Source organism: Megalopta genalis, chromosome 4 (assembly GCF_051020955.1).
Source record: "Megalopta genalis isolate 19385.01 chromosome 4, iyMegGena1_principal, whole genome shotgun sequence".
Classification (NCBI taxonomy): domain Eukaryota; kingdom Metazoa; phylum Arthropoda; class Insecta; order Hymenoptera; family Halictidae; genus Megalopta; species Megalopta genalis.
This window is the reverse complement of record NC_135016.1, coordinates 20,705,558-20,728,169: the sequence shown is the minus strand read 5'-3', so window position 1 is coordinate 20,728,169 and position 22,612 is coordinate 20,705,558. Positions and strand designations below refer to the sequence as shown.

At 40.6% G+C, this 22,612-nt stretch overlaps 1 protein-coding gene across 1 annotated transcript in view; it reads right to left on the bottom strand.

The window, feature by feature from the left end:
* The window catches only part of Gycbeta100B (guanylate cyclase soluble subunit beta-1-like), a 66,077-nt gene that overhangs the window by 20,802 nt on the left and 22,663 nt on the right, over positions 1–22,612 (bottom strand). Inside the window, exons 7-13 of the mRNA XM_033467824.2 lie at positions 22,407–22,561; positions 19,473–19,601; positions 19,273–19,355; positions 9,332–9,502; positions 6,639–6,876; positions 3,469–3,609; positions 1,644–1,801 (exon numbers count right to left, since the gene is read on the bottom strand). Of these exons, the coding sequence (XP_033323715.1) occupies positions 1,644–1,801; positions 3,469–3,609; positions 6,639–6,876; positions 9,332–9,502; positions 19,273–19,355; positions 19,473–19,601; positions 22,407–22,561 (1,075 nt within the window). The remainder of the gene's footprint in view (positions 1–1,643; positions 1,802–3,468; positions 3,610–6,638; positions 6,877–9,331; positions 9,503–19,272; positions 19,356–19,472; positions 19,602–22,406; positions 22,562–22,612) is intronic.

Sequence of the window (22,612 nt, the reverse complement as noted above, 5' to 3'; positions counted from 1 at the left end):
TTTCAATGTTGTTGAAAATGGGTAATTTCTAGGTTTTACGACCTTGTCCATTTTTTTTAGGTAAAACGGCCCCATCCGCAGGGCACGTGAGCGCGAAACGTGCGTTGTCTCGGAAGTCCGTTACACGGATTGTTTATTTATGACCAATAAAGATTTCACATTGACTCATAGTTCGCGGGTCTTCCGCGTTTTTAGTTAGTCGTCGGTGAGCAGCCTGCGAGTACACTAGTTGTCTCTAAGCTCTCACGTGCAGCCAGTAGATTAGATCGTGTGTTCAATAAATAATCAACAGACACATTACTGTATTAACCCTTTCGCTACTACGGGCCACTATAGTGGCCCTCCATAAGATGTCACTGAGGTACTACGGGCCATTATAGTGGCCTTTCGTATGATGCCACTGAGGTACTACGGGCCACTATAGTGGCCCTCCATAAGATGTCACTGAGGTACTACGGGCCACTATAGTGGCCTTTCATAAGATGCCACTGAGGTACTATGGGCCACTATAGTGGCCCTCCATAAGATGCCACCGAGGTACTATGGACCACTATAGTGGCCCTCCATAAGATTCCACCGAGGTACTACGGACCACTATAGTGGCTTTCCATATGATGCCACTGAGGTACTACGGACCACTATAGTGGCTTTCCATTTGGTGCCACTGAGGTACTACGGATCACTATAGTGGCCCTCCATAAGATGTCACTGAGGTACTACGGGCCACTATAGTGGCCTTTCATAAGATGCCACTGAGGTACTATGGGCCACTATAGTGGCCCTCCATAAGATGCCACCGAGGTACTATGGACCACTATAGTGGCCCTCCATAAGATTCCACCGAGGTACTACGGACCACTATAGTGGCTTTCCATATGATGCCACTGAGGTACTACGGACCACTATAGTGGCTTTCCATTTGGTGCCACTGAGGTACTACGGATCACTATAGTGGCCCTCCATAAGATGTCACTGAGGTACTACGGGCCATTATAGTGGCCTTTCGTATGATGCCACTGAGGTACTACGGGCCACTATAGTGGCCTTTCATAAGATGCCACTGAGGTACTATGGGCCACTATAGTGGCCTTCCATAAGATGCATTATATTGCATATAATGTTTTATTTCCTCTCATACTGTAAATTAAAGAGCGCATGCTAAGACGTTATAAATACCCTGGAATACCCTTTATTTATAAATACCCTTTGGAGAGAAATTTTTTCGTACGAAAACATTCAAGCAGCTTGGGTTCTCCGCCGCGGTACTCCCGCTGACGATCGGCGTCGCGTAGCGTGCAGTGATGTCGCGGCGCTCCGTTCAGCGGAAGTACCGCGGTGGAGAACCCGCCCGTAGCGAAAGGGTTAAAATAAAAATGAATTTCTGAACCTAAATAAAAATTAGCGATCACCCGCGCGAGACTAACACAGCACTCGATGTGTCAATTCTCTGTTGATATCGAGGTTGCAAAATAATCTGTCGTTTTGAAACGCTGACATCGGCGTTCGTAAGACTGGGAAAAAGAATCGATAATGCAGAGGTAAGCTGAAACCGACGCAGGTTCCAAGGGGACCGAGGAGCTGTTCATGCGTCGCAACGTGATTCAAAGTAAACATTGGCTTTAGACGGTGGTAGAGATCGGTACCTGTAGGCATCCTCGGAGACATTTATTTTTCCCGGCTCGCCGGTGGTCTCGGTCCGGCTGGTCAGATTGACGGTGTTTCCGAACAGGCAATAACGGGGCATGCGGTGGCCAATTACTCCGGTTACGACCTCGCCGCTATGGATCCCGATGGTGATTTTCTGCGGAACAGTTCACGAAACCGCTATCAGCAGGGTATCTTGGCGCAGTAGGACGCCGCGCCGTTGCAGTCGTGTCACGTAGCGCGCGTTAAACGATTACCGGCGGAAGCTTTCGCGTCGGAACAGGAAGAGTGCTAAGCCAGGAAGACGAACAAGACTCTCTTTACGGATAATCGAATGCGCGAGATCGGCCGAACCGCGTTCCTTGGGGCACGATGGAAAAGCAACGCAAAACGTTCGTGTATTTGATGTTGCGTTTTATTTATTTCTTCTGTACCCTCGGTTGACTGAGGAAAATCGAAAGTCCTCTGTTACGAGAACTTCGAATGATCTGTCGAGCGTTGAAAAGAAACTATGTACAGTAATGTCTCCCTAATTCGCGCTCAGATTTCGCGCAAGAATGGACGATTTGGGAAGAGGAGATACGATTATTATTCGAGCCTCGCAGCTCGTTTTTTTATAGTTGTTGACAATTCGTAACTATAAAAACGAACAGCAAGCCTCGAATAATCGTATCTTTTCTCTTCTTAAATTGTCCATTTTTGTGGACAATCAAATTAGAGAGACATTACTGTAGTCGGTTTGAGAGGTTACGCACAGTGACACTCATTTATATTCGGACGCGTTTTAAAACGCGATAACTTCTTTAAAACTGAAATAAACGATTTGATTTTTTTTTTTAGGTGATCGAGGGACTGGTGTGATAGAAAATGACTGAACTATTTTGTTACAATTTCGTTATTACTTGGAGTGACGAAACAAAATATAAGACTCTAGTTTTTTAAGTTTTTTATCGGGGCCTGCAACGAAATTTTAAAGGAACGTGTTTCGTAGATCTCGGTAAGTTATATGAATGTTAATAATTTCATCAAAATCGGTTAACGCGAAGTCAAGTTGCAAGCGTTTGAAAGATCGTAAAAATTGCAAATTTCTCAGAATTATTGGTCGAAAAAATCGTCAAAAGCGTCAAAAATCGGAACAAAACTGCGATTTTCGCTATAGTTTCTTTTGTCACTCCACGCTATAGCAAAATTTGCTATAGTGCATAGTCATGGTTTACTAGCCTGGTCGCTCAATAATCTAAAAAAAATATTTAAGTCCAAAGTTCTAAAAAAGTTATTGCATGTTGTAAACCGTTCGAATATTCATCACAGCGGACCAAATTACAACACTTTCGCATCCGAAACATCCTAATCGAATTCAGTTCGTTCGATTCTATTACAATAAAAAATGAATCATCGAAATTGATGATAAATTAACGTCTCAATGCGTTAATAACAAGAATTAATCTTCGAATCGACAGTGGAAATGAATTTCTACTCGATCTTCGTGGCTGAAAGAGCCCGGAAATTCCGCGTCCGACGCTTCGAATAGCCTGCGGCGCTTTCAAGATTCGGGAACCGTGTCGAATCGAACGGTTCAAAAAATAAATGTTTTCGTCCGCGGATAAGTTGCACTTGTCTCTCTGCACTTAATCTTTCACGGGGTTAATGGACGAACGATGTATATCCGGAGGATGATAGATGAAGTTCGTGAATGTAGAATAGAATCTCGTTCTCTCTCTCTTCTTTCTTTCTTTCTTTTTTTTCGGGCTTGGATTCGGAGAATGGCGTCCTAAAATAGGAACGGTCTGAAAGGGGAACGGCGTCAAATATATCGAGACTTACCACGGGCTCGCCATCGATCTGCACTTCCTCCGTGGCGAGATCCATCATATCCAGCGCCAGCCGGGCGATGCATCGTGCATGGCAACTACATGGTTCCGGTAATCCGCTCACGGCCATGTATTTGTCACCAACAGTTTCGACCTAGTCCGAGCAAAGTGGATCAGCGCTAACAAGCCTTCTCTCGTAAATTCAAATATATATCCGCTGTCCGGCGATGATAATTCTCCGTCCGGTAATACAGTAATGTCTCCCTAACTGACGCTCAGTTTGCGCGCAAGAATGGACAATTTTTGGAAGAGGAGATACGATTATTCGAGCCTTACAGCTCGCTTGTTATAGTTCTTGACAATTTTTTATGGTTACCGATCGTTAACTATGAAAACGCGAGGCTCGAATTTCGGGCGCAATTTGGGCGCGAATTTGGGAGAAATTACTGTACAGACAAATGTTGAAATGTTTTTATGCAACTAGTTTAATTAGTACGACTAGATTAGAAATTATTGCATACAAATTTTCAGATAAATCCGTCGCTATTTCGTATTTTCACTGATTGACGTATTTTGACTCCTAATTGACTCTCCCTAATTGACGCTCAGATTGCGCACTAAGAATGGACAATATGGGAAGAGGAGATACGATTATTCGAGCCTTGCAGCTCGCTTTTTATAGTTGTTGACAATTCGTAACTATGAAAACGAACCGCAATGCTCGTTTTTATGGTTACCGATCGTTGACTATGAAAACGCGAGGCTTGAATTTCGGGCGCAATTTGGACGCGAATTAGGGAGAAATTACTGTACAGACAAATGTTGACATGTTATATGCAACTAGTTCGATTAGTGCAACTAGATTAGAAATTTTTACATACAAATTTTCGAATAAATCCGTCGCTATTTCGTATTTTCGCTGATTGACGTATTTTGACTTGATTGTTGAGTGATTTCGAGCTTTTATACCATTGTGCAGCGATAAGTTCTCCCTAATTGACGCTCAGATTGCGCACTAAGAATGGACAATATGGGAAGAGGAGATACGATTATTCGAGCCTTGCAGCTCGCTTTTTATAGTTGTTGACAATTCGTAACTGTAACAAATGAACCGTAAGGCTCGAATAATCGTATCTCTTCTTCCCAAATCGTCCATTTTTATGGACAATCTGAGCGTTAATTAGGGAGAGTTTACTGTAATTCCAAATGAGTTCGACTCAATTTTATTTAACCCTGATCGATGCAACATTGCACAGCTAATGCAGTAAATTCTCTCCAATTATCTCTCAGCTTATAAACAAAAGTGGACAATTTGGGAAGAGGAGACACGATTATTCGAGCCTTGCAGCTCGCTTTTTATAGTTGTTGACAATTCGTAACTATAATAGCGAACCGCAAGGCTCGAATAATCGTATCCTGTCTTCCCAAATTGTCCGTTTTCGTGGACAATACGAGCGTCAGTTAGGGAGACATTACTGCACAGAGTTCCCGGCCCGCGTTCGGGCCCGAACGCGGATTTCATCTCGAAATTTATCTCGAATTTTATCCGGTCTCCCGAAGATATTAGCGGTAAGTTGAACGGCAGCCTTCTCTAACCCCGGCTTGTTAAGTGACCCGAAGTACGCGACAAGTTCAACATTCATTACGCCGGCTGGCGAACCAGTTACAAAGTGCTGCTAGTTTGAAAGCAAACTCGAGCCGACGGGGATTCGCGCGAACTTCGTATCGTCGCGAAGCAATATCCCGAAACGATTATGTGCAATGAAAGAAGCCGCTAACAGTACTAGAAAGTTCGCTATTCAAACAGCTATATAACAAACCGCGGCGGTTTGCATTTCATCTTTTCACTCGGCCCGCGGGTCCTTTCCCCTTTCCGCGAACGCGACATGTATGTCACGTAGGATTTTTGCGAATCCGCTCACGAAACGTTCCCGTGCTTCATTCTCAACAAACGCGGCCGATGCGGTCCACTAATGGGACCTGCACACACCGGCGATCGCTTGGAATCGCTGCCCCGGAATTTTCTCTCGAGACGATGTATGTATGTTAATTCTCGTCGCTGAACTCGCGAGAACTTCGTCTCGGTTTTACTGCGCGCGACTAAAAGTTTGCTCGATTTTTTCGGAAAAATGGAAGTGCGCTTTCGAGGATTTGGAAAAAGAAAATGTTGCAGAGAATCGACGAATGAAACGGCGGGGAAATATTGTTATTGGATATAATAATAATATTAATATTATAATAATAATATTAATATTATAATATTATAATTCTTAATATTATAATATTATTAATATTATATATTATAATATTGTTAATATTATAATATCATTATCGGATATAATAATAATATTAACCCTTTGCACTCGAGTGATGACTCTGAGGCACCGCTAAAATTTGTTACGTCACGTTCTTAGATAATTTTCACGTTAAAGTTTAGATTTGAAAAAATTGTTAGAAGTTTAACCGTTGTGTAAGTCGCAAGACTCAATTTCGCATGCACAAAATGCACTTTGTCATATAAAATGAAAATACTAAAGGACAGAAAAATTATTTTAGATTTGCAGTTAAAGTAGCTTCGAGTGCAAAGAGTTAATATTATAATATTATTATTAGGTATAATAATAATATTAATATTATCATATTATTATTGGATATAAGAATAATAATATTAATATTATAATATTATTAATATCGAATATCGTTCAATGCGTTAACACTAGATTTACGGAACCCGACAAAATGGCGGGTCGCTAACTTTCTTCATTTACGCGAGATGCATTTGCGAATTATTTGTTCAATTTATATTGCGGCAAATGTTACAATAACACTCGTTAAAAATCAGAATAAACATCTTATCGTTACTTTTATAAACTGATATAGAACAGCTGATTTTTGTGCTCCGTAAATCTAGTGTTAATTAATTCGATCGATTTCGTCGAGTCGTTCAGCTCAATTTACAATTAACATCGTGCACGAGTGCAAAGAATTTCATTCTAGGTACGATAAAATTTTGGCAAGCATGAAATGAATCGTTCACGTGACTCGAAATTAGAACGGAATTTTTCGAAGAGAAGCTATTTTTTTTCTCCGGCAGGGAACGGCGCAAGCTCTGGCCGTGAATCTGTTTGGGGATTAACGCGGCCAGCATCGTGCTGCCGTGGATACGGGCGACCATAAACTCACCTTGTACACGTCCGGATATTTCTCCGGGTCGGTTAACACGTCGAACGCTGTGTACAGTTGATTGAGCATGTTGACGATCTTCATTGCACCGTTGGAGTCAGTGTGCGCCGCGCAATAATCCCCAAAACCGACGATCCCGGAGAACAATAGCGTCACACAATCGTACTTCTTCGCTGGGACCGGCCTCGAATGCCGGAGTTCCTTTGCCACGGAGACTGGCAGCACCGAGTACAGCAGGCTGTCGGATAATCGGATCTTTTCGTAGAAATTGCGTATCATAGAAAATTACTGTTTCTAATTACTCGGCGATAATGCATTCTACAGGGTGGCCACTGAGAAACTGTAGAGTTTGGAAACTATAGGTGTGAAACTATAACTATATAGTTATAGTATATCTATATCTAGCTATATCTAGTATAGCTATGCTATGCTATTTAACCAACAAAACAAGGAAATAAAACAGATTAAATGTATATACATTCAATCTGTTTTATTTTCTTGTTTTGATGGTTAAATCATATAATAAATCATATAATAAATTTCATTTTTCATTATTTTATTTGGAAATATTATTAGTGGATATTTTGCAGAAAAACAGTACTCCTCAACTGATATATCAACTGATAAAAAACAATTTACCTCCGAGTTTTAATAATTGATTTTTCACCGGAATAACAAATTTTTCTTGTTTTGTTGGTTAAATAGCATAGCATAGCTTGGAGACTGAAATGACTATGTGCGATGACAAAACTCGTTGAGCTTTTTTTATTCCGGTGAAAAATCAATTATTAAAACTCGAAGGTAAATTGTCATTTATCAGTTGATAAATCGGTTGAGGAAGATTGTTTTTCGGCAAAATATCCACTAATAATATTTTCAAATAAAATAATGAAAGATGAAAGAAATATGTGCCTGTAAAAGTTATTTTTGTTTTATATTGTTCGGTGCAAGCAAACGATATTGATATTGTAAATCTCAATGATTTAATATTGTAAATCTAAAATGATCGTAAATCTGAATTTATATTATTGGTATCAGAATATACAGGTTATACATTATTAATTATTAATTTTACAATATATTAATTTTAACTTTACTTTTTATTAAATTACCAAAACCATGGTAATTCCGAGAAATGAGAGATTCCTGAGGTGATTTGAAGTAACTTTTTCCTCAGCGAAAATGCAATCCGCCGTTTCGTTCACGAGTTATTAACGAAAAACGCTGACCAATCAGAGAGCAGCTCGACTGACGCTAGGCGGCCAACGAGCGCACGAAGCGCAGTTCCCTCCATTGACTCACCGCCTCGCGGCAGCCGATCTCGCCTCCGATTGGTCGCCGTTTTTCATTAATATCTCGTAAACAAACCAACGAATTGCATTTTCGCAAAGGAAAAAGTTGCTTCAAATAACCTCGGGAATCCCTCATTTCCCGGAAGTGCCACAATTTTGGGTCACCCTGTTCAATCGACGATATAAAAGACGATGCTTTTTAAATCGTCAAACGCACCCCGACACAGTCGTTGAAGGGTCAACGAAACGAGTACAGCTGGGAATAGTCGCCGAATGCAAAAGGAATAGGCTTCTTCCTTGGTACAAAGAATTGGAGCACGGTTCGGCCGCGTCGAGCTAATCAGAATTCATTCTGAAGGTGTCTACGAGGTGTGTTAGCAAAGTATCAAGACCAAACGTGTGACGGAAAACTGGCAGCAATATAGCCGCGCCTCCCACACGAACCAAGCTGCGCATTCCTACATAATAATCAGCGCGCATTGCAACTTTCAATTTTACAGTCTCGTCACGAGGACGAGTTTCCACTCTAAAAGTCCTACGGAACATCGTACGTTCGTTTCTTTCTTATTGTTTCTTTTTTTACATAAAATCGCGTTCGCTACCGAAGCGAGAGGAGTCGCCGAACGTGCGCGAACACTTTACAAAGTTTATCGGACCGGCGTCTCGAGCAGCCTGCGTTTCCAGTCGTGGAATAAGAGATAGACGGTGCTATATTTTTCACTATCTCGAGCGAACGTCGCCTGTTTCGATGTTTAAGGACGGCGCCGTTCCTTCTGCGGTGGGAAAAAAGAGCGAGAGAGAGAGAGAGAGACAGAGAGAGCGCGAGAGAGCGAGAGAGAGAGCGCGAGAATAGGAGAGCCCGAGAGAGAGAGAGCGCGAGAGTAGGAGAGCGCGAGAGTAAGAGAGCGCGAGAGTAAGAGAGCGCGAAAGAGAGCGCGAGAGAGAGCGCGAGAGTAGGAGAGCACGAGAGTAAGAGAGCGCGAGAGAGAGAGAGTGCGAAAGAGAGCGCGAGAGTAAGAGAGCGCGAGAGAGAGAGAGCGCGAGAGAGAGCGCGAGAGTAGGAGAGCACGAGAGTAAGAGAGCGCGAGAGAGAGAGTGCGAAAGAGAGCGCGAGAGTAAGAGAGCGCGAGAGTAAGAGAGCGCGAAAGAGAGAGAGCGCGAGAGAGAAGAAAGAGTGCGAGAGAAAGCGGGAGAGAGTGAGAGAGAGGGTGGGAGGGAGGGAAAAAAAACGAGCGCGATCCAATTTCCGGCGAGGAAGAGTATCCTGTCAAGAAATTGTACCGCGAAGGGAAAAACTGGCCGGCCGTCGCCGGCCAGAAATTGCGTCAGGATAAACGTCTAACGAGGCCAATGGGGATTTCCTTAATCAGAAAATTACGCCGACGGTGGAATCCTCCTTACCTGTCGGTCTTCTTCTTCTCGCTGTCCAGCTCGCGATACGTCTGCTGCAATTTATCGGTAAGAAGCTCCAAGTTCACCGTTAATTTGTAATCAGCCTCGAACCGCTCCGACATCAGCACGAGATCTCTGGTGGCGTCGTGAAGGGGGATGTCGCTCAAGTACAGTCCCCACCTGCGGTGATCGATGGCGTCGGAAGCGAAAGAAGAAAGAAAAAAGGTATACGGATTCCTTGATTTCACGCCGACATTTCGGAGGAGAAAGTGTCACCGACTCGGTGACACGGCGGAAAATAAATGCCGCGGGAGCTCGTTCCTATGTCGATAGAAATTGATCGAATTTCGATTAGCGCAATTTTCTGGGAATTCCGTGATGACGCGATTTTTACGCGAAGACGGGAAATTAACGAGGCAACCTCGACGACCCGGAAATACCGATTTAATTTTGAACCCGTGCGAGTTTGTTCGCGACCATGAAAATTGTTTCCAGCTCCCTTTGTTATCGTTTGTTCGTGTTTTTCGTTTCTTCTTCGGAGTCAAAATACCGCGTATGCATGAAATTTGGTGTATCTTATCTATTTATACAGGGTGTCCCAAAATTGTGGTATTTCCGGGAAATATGGGGTTCCTGAGATCATTCGAAGTAACTTTCTCCTTTACAAAAATGTTCTACGTGGCGTCGTTAACGAGTTATCAACGAAAAACACTGACCAATGAGAAGCGAGCTCGGCTAGCGCGAGGCGGCCGAGCCAACGAGCGCAAGGAGCCCAGTCCCGTTCATTGGCTCGGCCGCCACGCGCCAGCTGATCCCGCTTCTCATTGATCACCGTTTTTCGTTAATAACTCGTAAACTAAGCCGCGGATCGCATTTCCGCTAAGGAAAAAGTTACTTCAAATGGTCTCATGAACCCCTCCGTTCCCAGAAATACAATAATTTTGGGATACCCTGTATATCTATTATACTATTGTATCAGTCTATTATGTTGTAGTATAGGATTATAGTATCTATTATTATCTTATCTATTATTATTATAGTAGTAGAGTGCCAAAATTTGTCAAACTTCCTTACAAGTGTCTAACATTGACTTTTGGAAGCAAATATTGTTATCACTGACGACGATGATTTTTATAGATTGTTAAATAACGAATACGTTATTTCTATACAATACGTTATTATTAATATTTTATAATGTTTACATTTATATATCTCGTATATATCTCGTTTATATTTACACGTTATTTTTTTGGAAAGCTTACGAACGTTACGAAGCATCACGGCAACAGCCGAAAGAAATTCCTATCGGGACACGTGAATATTTAAAACCGATCAGCATTGCTAATATTGATAATCGTTCGCTAATAAATTCGGCAATTCGATCATCCGCTGCAACGGGAACACGCCGGCCGGGAAAATCGGAGGAGAAACGTCGGAGGTCGACGGGGCGCGCGATAAACGGGCGCAATGATTCGCATTTCGCGCGGCGGGGGCTCCGCGAGAATGCAAACTGAAACGTAGGCGTTCCCGGCCGGCGGGGTTAGCAAACCGCGAAAAATATCTCTTCCGCCGTGGCCGGTGAAAATTTATATTATAGTAATATATATATGTATAATATTATTTATATTATTATATTATTATATATTATTATTATTTATATATAATAATATTATATTATTAAATTTATATTATAGTAATATATATATATAAAATATTATTTATATTATTATATTATTATATATTATTATTATTTATATATAATAATATTATATTATTAAATTTATATTATAGTAATATATATATATATAATATTATTTATATTATTATATTATTATATATTATTATTATTTATATGTAATAATATTATATTATTAAATTTATATTATAGTAATATATATATATAAAATATTATTTATATATAATAATATTATATTATTAAATTTATATTATAGTAATATATATATATATATATAAAATATTATTTATATTATTATATTATTATATATTATTATTATTTATATTACTGTATTATTATATATTATATTATATATAAGTAATAATATTTATATAAATTTATATGATATACGCCGGCGCGCGTGTTTTTCCGGCGCGTTGTGCTGCCAGCAAGCTAATCCAGCTGCACGTAACTCGCGCGCGTTCCCGCCGTCTAATCCAATGCACGCCGGACATCTGAGCTCGCCGGCGCGGCGGCGAGCACAAAAGAAAGTTGCCGCGGCGCGCAGGTGACGCGTAATGAGAGCAAACTCGGTTAAGCTCGAAATTTATCCGCTAACAAGCCCGACGCTCTGAATAAATCCCCGGACCACTCTGACTACGCCCCCAGAATTATCTGGCTGTTAATCGGTTGGCTATGTTGCGAGCGACGCCACGGCCGCAAAAGCTTGTCGCTCTATGTGTCGATCGAGAGATCGAGCTTCGTATCACGAAGCGCTCTAGTTTGACAACGGCGCGAATAAATCTCGGTTCTAATCAATCCTTGTCGGAGAGACGGCTGTTAATTTGCGGCACCGTGGTAACACGATTCGCAGCGAAACCTACGGATTGATTCCAGCCGATACGTTTCATGCATTTTTATGCTCTGCGCGGCCTGGCGAAAGGTCAGAGCTTTATGCGCGCGATGAAGCTTTGCATTCGAATACAGGTAACCCTAGAAAATGCCGTGTCGCGCGAAACCGTGTCACACGAGACCCAGAGTCGGTGCAAAAAGGGCACCGAAAGCTTGGTAAAAAAGAAACATTTTCTTTTTTTAATTTAATGTGAGGAACTCAACTTTTACTTGAAGACATGAATGTATGTAGAACAGGAAACGAGAAAAATAGAGAAAATAATTATTATACCAAAATTGTTACACATTACACATTATATAGATAACAATTATTATAGAAAGAAAATATTATTTTCATTTAATGTAGCAACAATCGAACGAGAATGTCTTTTCGCGATTGAAATTATTGATATAAAAAAAATATTAAAATAATTGAACGATGTCAGCTTCACTTTCTGAAGCTTCTTCTTCTCGTTCAGACTTTTTGCACCTTCTATCCCCTTTAAACAATCTGTGATTTTGGTTTGTTTGGTGCTTCTTACAAGGTCATCGTAGATTTCATGGTATGAAGATAGACACTTTTGCAGCTCTCTTTTGAATTTTCGGCTTCTTTCAGCGATTTATATTTATATTTATATAATATAACATAAATTATATTATATAATATTACATATTTATATTTATTATTATTATTAGATATTTATATAAACCCTTAATTATAACAAATATATTTTCATGTAAAGTCATTATATTTTTATTTATATACGGTTTATAATTATATACCCTTAATTATAACAATTATATCTTCACGTAAAATCATTATATTTTTATTTATATACGGTTTATAATTATATACCCTTAATTATAACAATTATATCTTCACGTAAAATCATTATATTTTTATTTATATACGGTTTATAATTATATACTCTTAATTATAACAATTATATCTTCACGTAAAATCATTATATTTTTCTTTATATACGGTTTATATTTATACACCCTCAATTATAACAATTATATTTTCCCGTAAAAAGTCATTATATTTCATTATTCCTTCCCGTCATTATTTTAAGATAATTCAGTTTTTCAATATATCAAAAAGAAAAATCATTATCTTTATCCAATGCTGTAGAAGTACAGCGTCGTACAAAAGTCTTCGCAGTTTTCTTATCGCGTTAGAGCGAAACAGTGTTGCAGGTTGCACTGCTATATATAGGATTCCCGCAATTTATATCCTATCGTGTTAGAGCTTTCGCTATAGGATGCCGCCGTGTTGTCGGAGGGCTGCCTGCACCAAGTTTCATGAATCCTTACACTGTACGAACCGGTGTTGCGAAAGATCAACGAACGTCGAAGCTCTGTCGCGACATTAAGGAGAAAGCTTTGAGAGCGCGGGCTCCTCGAGAGTGATTTTACTGCACAGTTCCTGCGAAGGTCCTACTTCGAAGCAACCATAAATATCCTGAACGGTGGCGACGGTTCTCGACTTTAACCACGTCCCCTGTCACCTGTACCAAATTTTCCGGACCAGTGGGGGTGAAACGCTGCGAGGAAAACTCGCTGCGAAGATACGAACAGCGCGAGTCGGACGGCGCACATTTATCAAAACGGACACGTTCGAAGAAACGTGGAAACAAGGAGAAAGCTATTTTGATTCCGCGAGGTTCGCTCGTTGGTCAAAGGTCACCACCGGTCCAACGGCGAAATACATAACAAACCGATAAAGCAGACCGCGTCCGCGAGACATTCCGATGACACCGCGAAACAGACACCGGTGTCGGATTGCTATGGAAAGACGGTACTGTTCTCGCGTGTCAGCGTGAAAATGCATAGAGCGTACGGTTGTCGGGGACACGTCCGTTGCATCCGAAACGTGGCACGCGGACTAACGAGGCGCAGGCCGATCGTAAAGGGCGAAAACCCCGTGAAAAACGAGAGCCGCGGATTTTATTCGAACGAGGCTAATTCGGTGGCGCCGTGACAAGAATTAATGGGGCCGCGGCGCGACAGAACGAGACACGGGGATGACGGTAATTACACGAGCCGTCGCGTCCGTTTGGTAGCTATCGAATCGTATCTACGACCGTTATCGCCGCGGAAAGGCCAGGCGAAATATTTTAGCGGCGGGGACGGGGGACGCCGGCCGATGAATTAATACGCGCGAGGCCTATTTAACACTTTCCTTATGGCAGCCCGCTCTGCTGGAGCGACGACACTGACCTCGACGCACCGCGCCGCGAAATGTGCACTTTGCACGTCGGTAGTCTTCGATGATCGGACTGTGTGCTCACTTTTTGGGGGAACCCTGTACCACGGAACGGTCAAACAAACGTTCGAAACGAACAATGTCGATGTTTTCGGTGATCATTTGCTGGTGTATGTTATTCGGTTTTGCGAGTACAGTCAATTCTTTCCGGTTGTTCTTCAGCTTGCAAACAGAAATTGTTAAATTCGGGGAGAGAGGATGCGATTGTTCGAGCCTCGCGACTCGTTTTTACAGTCGCCGATTGTCGACAACTATGAAAACGAGCCGCGAGGCTCGAATAATCGCATCGCCTCTTCCGGAATTGTCCATTTTTGGTTGCAAGCTGAGGGACAATTGGAGAGGATTTACTGTACAGTACACTCAGCTTGTTAACCCTTTCCTTACGGCAACCTGCTCCGCTGGAGTGACGACACTGAACGGGGCACCGCGCCGCGAAGCGTGCACTTTGCACGTCGGTAGTCTTCGATGTTCGGACTTACGTCTTTCAACGCCACTTTGCGATCGTCTTGTATGTACACTTTTTTAAGAGCTACGTAACAACTGTTTCATCGTATTATATGAAAAACATGAAAATGAGTATATCGTTTGAATATTAACCCTTTGCACTCGAAGCAATTTCAACTGTAAATCTAAATTAACTTTTCTCACTTATAGTATTTCCATTTTATACGACAAAGTGCATTTCATGCGTATGAAATTGAGTCTTGTGACTCGTACGACAGTTAGACTTTTAACAATCTTTTTATATCGAAGTTTCGATAATATAAATATTATCTTGGAACGTGATGTAACGATTTTAGTGACGCCTCAGAGTCGCCACTCGAGTGCAAAGGGTTGAGTTATCTACATATTTAGAAATTTTGCTATTGTTACAAGTAAAAATAGAATTTGAGGTGGTTAGACATCAAATTATAATTCTTAGTAATTTCATTCGGTATGGTAAATTCTAAAACAATGTTCAACGCAGAGGCCTACGTTACTCCGATAATCATTTCACACAGATCGATGATTTAACCATGCAGAAATGTGAACGAAAATATCGGTATAAATCAGACCCAATGCTGCAATTAGAGCGTAATGTAATTACCAAGAAGAATTTCACAATTTATCTCGAATAAACATTTCAAATAATCATGAAATACAATGCCATGTTATTTGAAATAATATTTCCATCGATGTTATTTCAGGTCCGCGTGGAACAAGTATTACGACGGAAAGAAGGATAAAAATCGAAATAAACGCGTTATTGTCAAATAAGATTAACAAATTTTGGTATCACCCTAATTTCTAACTGTTTCAGGCTTTCGCGAGCGAATACGTAAAAATCATTTGTACCGGTTGAAGGAGCACGATGAACGGCGAATTTCAGTAAATCTTGATCGAAGTTACAAGAGCGATATATCGAGGAGGAAAGGAAAACGTGTGTTCTCGCGAGACTTTGTTTTTGAGACAATCGAGTTTGAAACGATGGCAGGCGCATTAGTATTTAGGAGAAGTAGAACCAGCCAATCATGATCAGGCACGTCAGCCGATGCCCAGAGATTCAGCCATAAGCTCGGGGATGAGTCCTGTCTTCGTGATACCACTCCGAGACGTTTCTCTGTACGTGGTCTGCGTGAGGAATTCGAAGTTTCGTTTTAATTATGTTTCTTGGTAGATCTGGGACTCTGAGATCCGTCGCTGTTTCTGCGGTTATACGTTGAACCATTTTTACTGTCTCCGACAGAAAATGCTTGCAAACAGAAGAGGCTTCATTCTTTGGAACTCGTACACATCAAAGTTGGCCAAAATTTTATTTTTATTAGAGTCGAATAAATGTTATTTTAACGAATCATGATTTATTTGACACCGTCGAATAAATATTCAATCAAATACATATTTATCTAGATAAAAATCTACTCGAATAAGATGTTATATTGGAATCAGAATTTATCCGCATAGGAGAATTCGAACGGAAAATAACTCATTCGAATGATATATTCGAATACACAAATAGAATAATTTATGACGAATTTATATTCGAATAAAATATTAAAATTAAAAAAATGCGGTCTTAAGAAAAAGCGGATTTCAGGAAATTCGAAGGAAATTCCGAGACCACATGACACGATACGAAGGCAATTAGGAGACCACAAGGAACGATTCGAAGGCAATTCCGAAGCAATATGTCACAATTTGAAGGCAATTAGGAGACCACAAGCTACGATTCGAAGGAAATTCCGAGGCCACATGATACGATTCGAAGGCAATTTAGAGGCTTCAAGCCATGATTCGAATGCAATTCGAAGGCAATTCGAAGGCCACATGATACGATTCGAAGGCAATTCCGAAGCAATATGTCACGATTTGAAGGCAATTAGAAGACCACAAGCTACTATTCGAAGGAAATTCCGAGGCCACATGACACGATTCGAAGGCAATTTGGAGGTCACAACCCATGATTCGAAAGCAATTCAAAGGCCACATGATACGATTAGAAAATAACTTATTCGAGTGATATATTCGAACACACCGATATAATAACTTATGACGAATTTATATTCGAATAAAATATTCGACCAAAAAAAGAAACTAACTCTAACAATTATCTCAGATAAATATCCACTCGAAACGATTCGAGCAATGCCCAACTCTGGTGTACATTAAATGAGAACAAACGTTCTCATCGCGTTCGTCTCTGTAAAAAAAAGTCCAGGCCCGAAGTATGTAGCCAGTCGATGAAAAAAATGCGGTCTCAAGAAAAAGCGGATTTCAGCTCGACGTATCTGGCTGCGCCGCGTCGCGCGGAACGGTTTGTCGAATGCTTCGCAATCCGAGCTGAAAACGGCGGGAGGCGAAGTTTTAACAGTGGGAATCCGATACGACACCGCCGCGGCGTCGTGTATCGGCCCGTTAAAAACAGAAGCAACGCGTTCGATCATTTATAACTCGCCGGCCGTGTGATCGCGTGCGCGCGCCAATGTTTCGCGTTTTGTAAGTGGAGACCCGTCGCGTTGCATTCTTCGCGGTGACCATTTGTTTGCGCTGATTTACGATGCTCCGTCGACAGTTTTACAGGTTTCAGAACGTTCCACGGGAAACTTGAACGGTGATCGACGCGTTCCCAGCGTAACCGATCCGAACAATGCACTCGCGTTACTCACGCCGTGCGGGATTCAATTTATTCGCAGCTCCATAATTACGGCGCGGATTAACGTGTCCCTGCGAGCAAGGAAATTAATTCGACTGTCCGGCGGCGTTGCGACACGTTTGATTGAGGGGCTTTTCGGTTCGTTCTGGCCATTGGTGTAATCCAATTGTTTTCAGCGTTGTTGACGCTTTTGGTTTCGCTCTTACGTGCACGATAGACGTTTTTTTCTATGTAAATTCGTGATTTTACGGCGAAACAGGATTTTTAATACGAAATAAAATAGAATGTTGTTGCATGAACAGTTTCAAGAGGCTGATGCAATTTTATTTTGCAGTTTGGAGAAGATTTTCTGAGAGACGCGTAATTGTCCACGATATCGTTGTACAATTTCTGGAAAAAATTATTCAACCTTTCAAAATGCAATCACTTTTTTCGAGCTCGTCTAATTGACTTGAGGGGCTTTTCGGTTCGTTCTGGCCATCGCTGTAATCCAATTGTTTTCAGCGTTGTTGACGCTTTTGGTTTCGCTCTTACATGCACGATAGACGTTTTTTCTATGTAAATTCGTGATTTTACGGCGAAACAGGATTTTTAATACGAAATAAAATATAATGTTGTTGCATGAACAGTTTCAAGAGGCTGATGCAATTTTATTTTGCAGTTTGGAGAAGATTTTCTGAGAGAAGCGTAAGTATCCACGATATCGTTGTACAATTTCTGCCAAAAATTATTCAATCTTTCAAAATGCAATCACGGTTCGTTCTGGCCATCGCTGTAATCAAATTGTTTTCAGCGTTGTTGACGCTTTTGGTTTCGCTCTTACATGCACGATAGACGTTTTTTCTATGTAAATTCGTGACTTTACGGCGAAACAGGATTTTTAATACGAAATAAAATAGAATGTCGTTGCATGAACGGTTTCAATAGGTTGAAGCAATTTTATCTTGCACGTTGGTGAAGATTTTCGACGCGAAAATATCCACGATATCGTTGTACAATCTCTGGCAAAATTTATTCGTCCACCTTTCAAAATGCGATCACTTTTTTCAATCTGGTCTAATTGACTTGGATCTTTTTTTTCAGTGATTAAGGGACTAGTTTACGGTACAATGATCAGCATTTTTTAACTTTTGCTGTTACATAAAATGACAATAGAAGATAAAAAGTACTCGTTTTCCAACCTTTTTAATTTGAGCCTGAAACGAAAATTTAAAAAATGTGTTTCGTAGACGCGTTATTTAAATTTTCGTTCCAGGTTCAGATAAAACAGTTTAAAAACGAGCGTTCTTTATCTTTGTGTTGTTTCATTTTATGCAATAGCAGAATTGAAACAGTCAAGACGCTTGAACACTTAACAAGAGATTCAAGTCGACTGGACCAGTGTGAAAAAAGTTATCGCGTTTTAAAAGGTGATCGAATACTTTTAGCAAGTGTTAGCAATATTTAAGTAAAATTACAACGTAATAAACTGTCGCAGAAACCGCATTCTTTTCGAGGAACGACGGTTCCCAAAATTTTGGAAAAATCCGGTCGATTTTAACCCTTCGCACTCGACGCTATTTTAACTCGAAATCCAAAATAGTTTCTCTGACCTACAGAGTATTTCCATTTTGTATAACCTAGTGTATTTTATACATTTGAAATTGAATTTTGTGATTACACTTTGCACAGTTTATATTTTTAAACATAAACAGATTTGACAATGTTGACATTATTTTGAAACGAGATGTAACAATTTTTAACGACGCCTTAGAGTCGCCACTCGAGTGCAAAGTTAAAGGGTTAAACGAAATGTTTGTCGTTCCTTCGTAACGAAAATCATTTCAGAACTATTATACGAACACGTTCGAAGAGATTTCGGCGGTGTCGGAAAGCTAGCTTCGCGTTCCTAGATATCATAATCAAATTGTTGACTCAGTTCGCGAGACTCGTAGTCGTCGCGAAGATGCGAACGTAGTATAATAAATCCATGCGAAAGCTCTCACCTGGTTAAGTCGTCCAAATTCATGACGCTGGGGTAGCAAAGGAAGATGACGAGATCCGACTCCGGTATGTACAACATTTGTCCCTGGAAAAGTGACAAACACCGCCGTGACAACGAAGCACCCTTAATCCGCGAGCGCGGCAACGAATTACATACGTATGTATGCACGTGTGCGCGTTGCAGCGCTGGATTTCTACTAACTTTTAGGCGCAGATACGGATGCTTCTTGGACGTGTTCACTCGTGTCACTCCGTCCTTCGTTCGCAGCACGTACACCGTGTTTATGTGCGACAATATGTTCTCGAATGTTAGCTCTAAGTGTGGTCGGACCTATGAAAAACAGAAAACTGCGAGTACTTTTTACGTGCGCGCGTGTAACCATGCTCCATCGACTCTCGTTTAACAACAACATCAAACCCGCGGTGTAAGAAAAGCGAACGATAGTTTTACTTCCTACTCACGCCTCTGAAAAAGTAATAAAATCAACGGATCCCTGCGACACATCCGGAGAAAAATGATGGAAAAATAAAAATGTATTACAACCATAAGCCTTGGCGAAAGGTATTCGAACGGCTTCGAAACGCAATGACTTTTTTAAAAGTGGGCCAAATGACTGAAATTTTTGGTAAACGTTCAAGGACTAAAATACGTCTTTTTTCATTCTGATATTACTTGGAATGACAAGAAATTTTGTGATTTTTATGAGCTTCACTTGGTTGTAACTTAGAACAATGTTAACCGATTTCGGTGAAATAATAGGTGTGCATAGAAGTCATCAAGAGCTATGCATTTTTCAAATTTTCGTTCCAGGATTGTTAAAAAACGAGAGCTTCTTATTTCAACTTTGTCATTCCAAGTAATAACGAGATTGAAACAAAAGTATTTCCTAAAAAAATTATTGCGTTTTAAAAGGTGCTCGAATACTTTTTGCCAGATTATAGTACTTTTTGCAGCTGAAAATTGTCAGATTAGTAGCAAAGAGAGTATAAAATGTTCTTACGAAGTAACGAAATACAGTAATTTCTCTCTAATTAGCGCTCAGAATGCGCACAAAAATCGCCATTTTTCGAAGAGGAGACACGATTATTCTCGCCTTGCACCTCGTTTCCACAGTCGTCGACAATCGTCAACTATAAAAACGAGACACGAGGCTTAAATAATCGTGTCTTCTCTTCTGAAATTGTCAATTTTTGTGCGCAATTCGAATTAGGGAATTAGGGAGAAATCGCTGTAAAAATGATCGAAGCGATTTTCAAATAGAATTTCCATTTGAAAGTATCACCGCGAGGATCAATTTTTGGCAACAGTTCCCAGACGATCCCGACTCGACTGTTCGCTGCATCATGATTTGAGCCGTCTATTTTGAAAGTGGCATAAGTCATTTTGTTTTTAAGTCGATATATTTAAGGGTTTGCGTTTTAACAGGTTTAAAAATATGGATGCTAACTTTCGAGAAGATTTACTTGTATTTGTTATCTCGGGATACTGATATTTTATAATAATAATTATATAATATAACTATATATAACTACATATAATAATATATAACTATATATAACTATATATAACTATATATAACTATATATAACTATATATAACTACATATAATAATATATAACTATATATAACTATATATAACTATATATAACTATATATATAACTATATATAACTATGTATAACTATATATAACTATATATATAACTATATATAACTATGTATAACTATATATAACTATATAAATAATTTCGTATAAACATTAAAAAATCACCACTTTTCGTTACGGTAAAGTGACTTATGCCACTTTCTGAAAATAAACGGCTCATTTATCGGAGCGCGAGAACGGGCGCTCGATGTCTCGCTCAGCATCCGAATTTGTCAGCAAGACGTCGCCACATAATAATGCGGCGGGAACAAGATCGTCCCGCGGTGGCTGGAGATCGCGGATTCCTTGAGCTAGAGACAATGGGAATCCGGCTATGGCGGAGGGATAACAACGACGGCCGGATAATTGATTACGCTCGCGGCCGTATGCACCGGCGACTATGCAAATGCCGTTAAACGATGCCGCTGCAACGGTGCGTGTCACATCGTTTGAAACAAACCGCGTTTGAAAGATATATGATCGCGCGCGCGTACGAATCCGCACGAATTATAGCCAGCCGTTGGCCACGACCTGCCCGAACAATAACGTAATTTCGCGGCGGCCGCTAATTAACGCGGCGTTTAGCGAAATAAAACGCGGTTATCGATCCGTCCACCATCGTTACGTCCGCGGGAACGTTTGACACCGACCCGCTTTACGACGGCCCCGACTAATTTTTCGTCATTATCTCATCGCGAATGCACAGGGTGCACCGCTTAACTCCGGCAACGCGGGCGTCTCGCTTTTTTATCGGCGGCGGAGAAGAAGGTCGGAGGGAAACAATTACGTTTAAAGGGACGAGTATTTAAAAACTTCGAGACCGATCATCCCTTCAACTTTTCCGCCAAGCGAATCGAGCGCTCAATTTGAAAGTCGAGTTTTAAACCGAATTAGATTCTCGTTTAATTCTTCGCGGATTTCATTTCTCGGCTTAATCCGTTGCGCTCTAACGAGTCGGACTCGCTATGAAGATTTCATACGTAATCCAACAAATACGAATGTTATTCTTTTTTTTTTAGATTGTAACAAGATTTGATTTTTCTGTTATAAAAACACGAGGAATGAAAGTAAACGAAGACATATGAGGAACGAAATTTCTCTTCTTCCATCCGGAAAATTGTTGCATAAGCAGTTAATCTCTCACGATCAGAGTCTATTACATTTAGGCGTGTTAATCGTCTATTTTAAAACGAAATAAGATTTAATTTGTCCGCTAGAAATACTTGATTGTTAAAGTCAACGTAAACATGTAATATATGTAAATTTATCCGCGTTTGAAAGAATCGATTAACGACTAAAAAATTAGAAGTAGTGCAGAAGTAAAAAAATACGATAGCTAAAATGAACATGAAAAATTGGAGCAGCGTATAGCCTGATTGCGTTCACTGTACCGAACGTTCGAAATGGAGGCGAATCAACGAGGCTAAACGTGCACACCGATTCGGAGAATTACCTATCGCGTCCGGAAAAAATGACAGAGAAGCAAACTCACTGTCCAAAGGATGTCGTTCAGCTTGCAATTACCGGAGCACACTTGGGGGATGACGCGGGTGATGGTGCATCCGGTCTGAACGATGTCGAGGTCCCTGTTGAACATCAGATGGAATGGGAAAACTTGGCAGAACGTCATGGGGCTCACTTTCGGTTCTGCGGGAAATTCCGTAACAAAGTTTCAGCGAACGCACCCGACTACTGTCC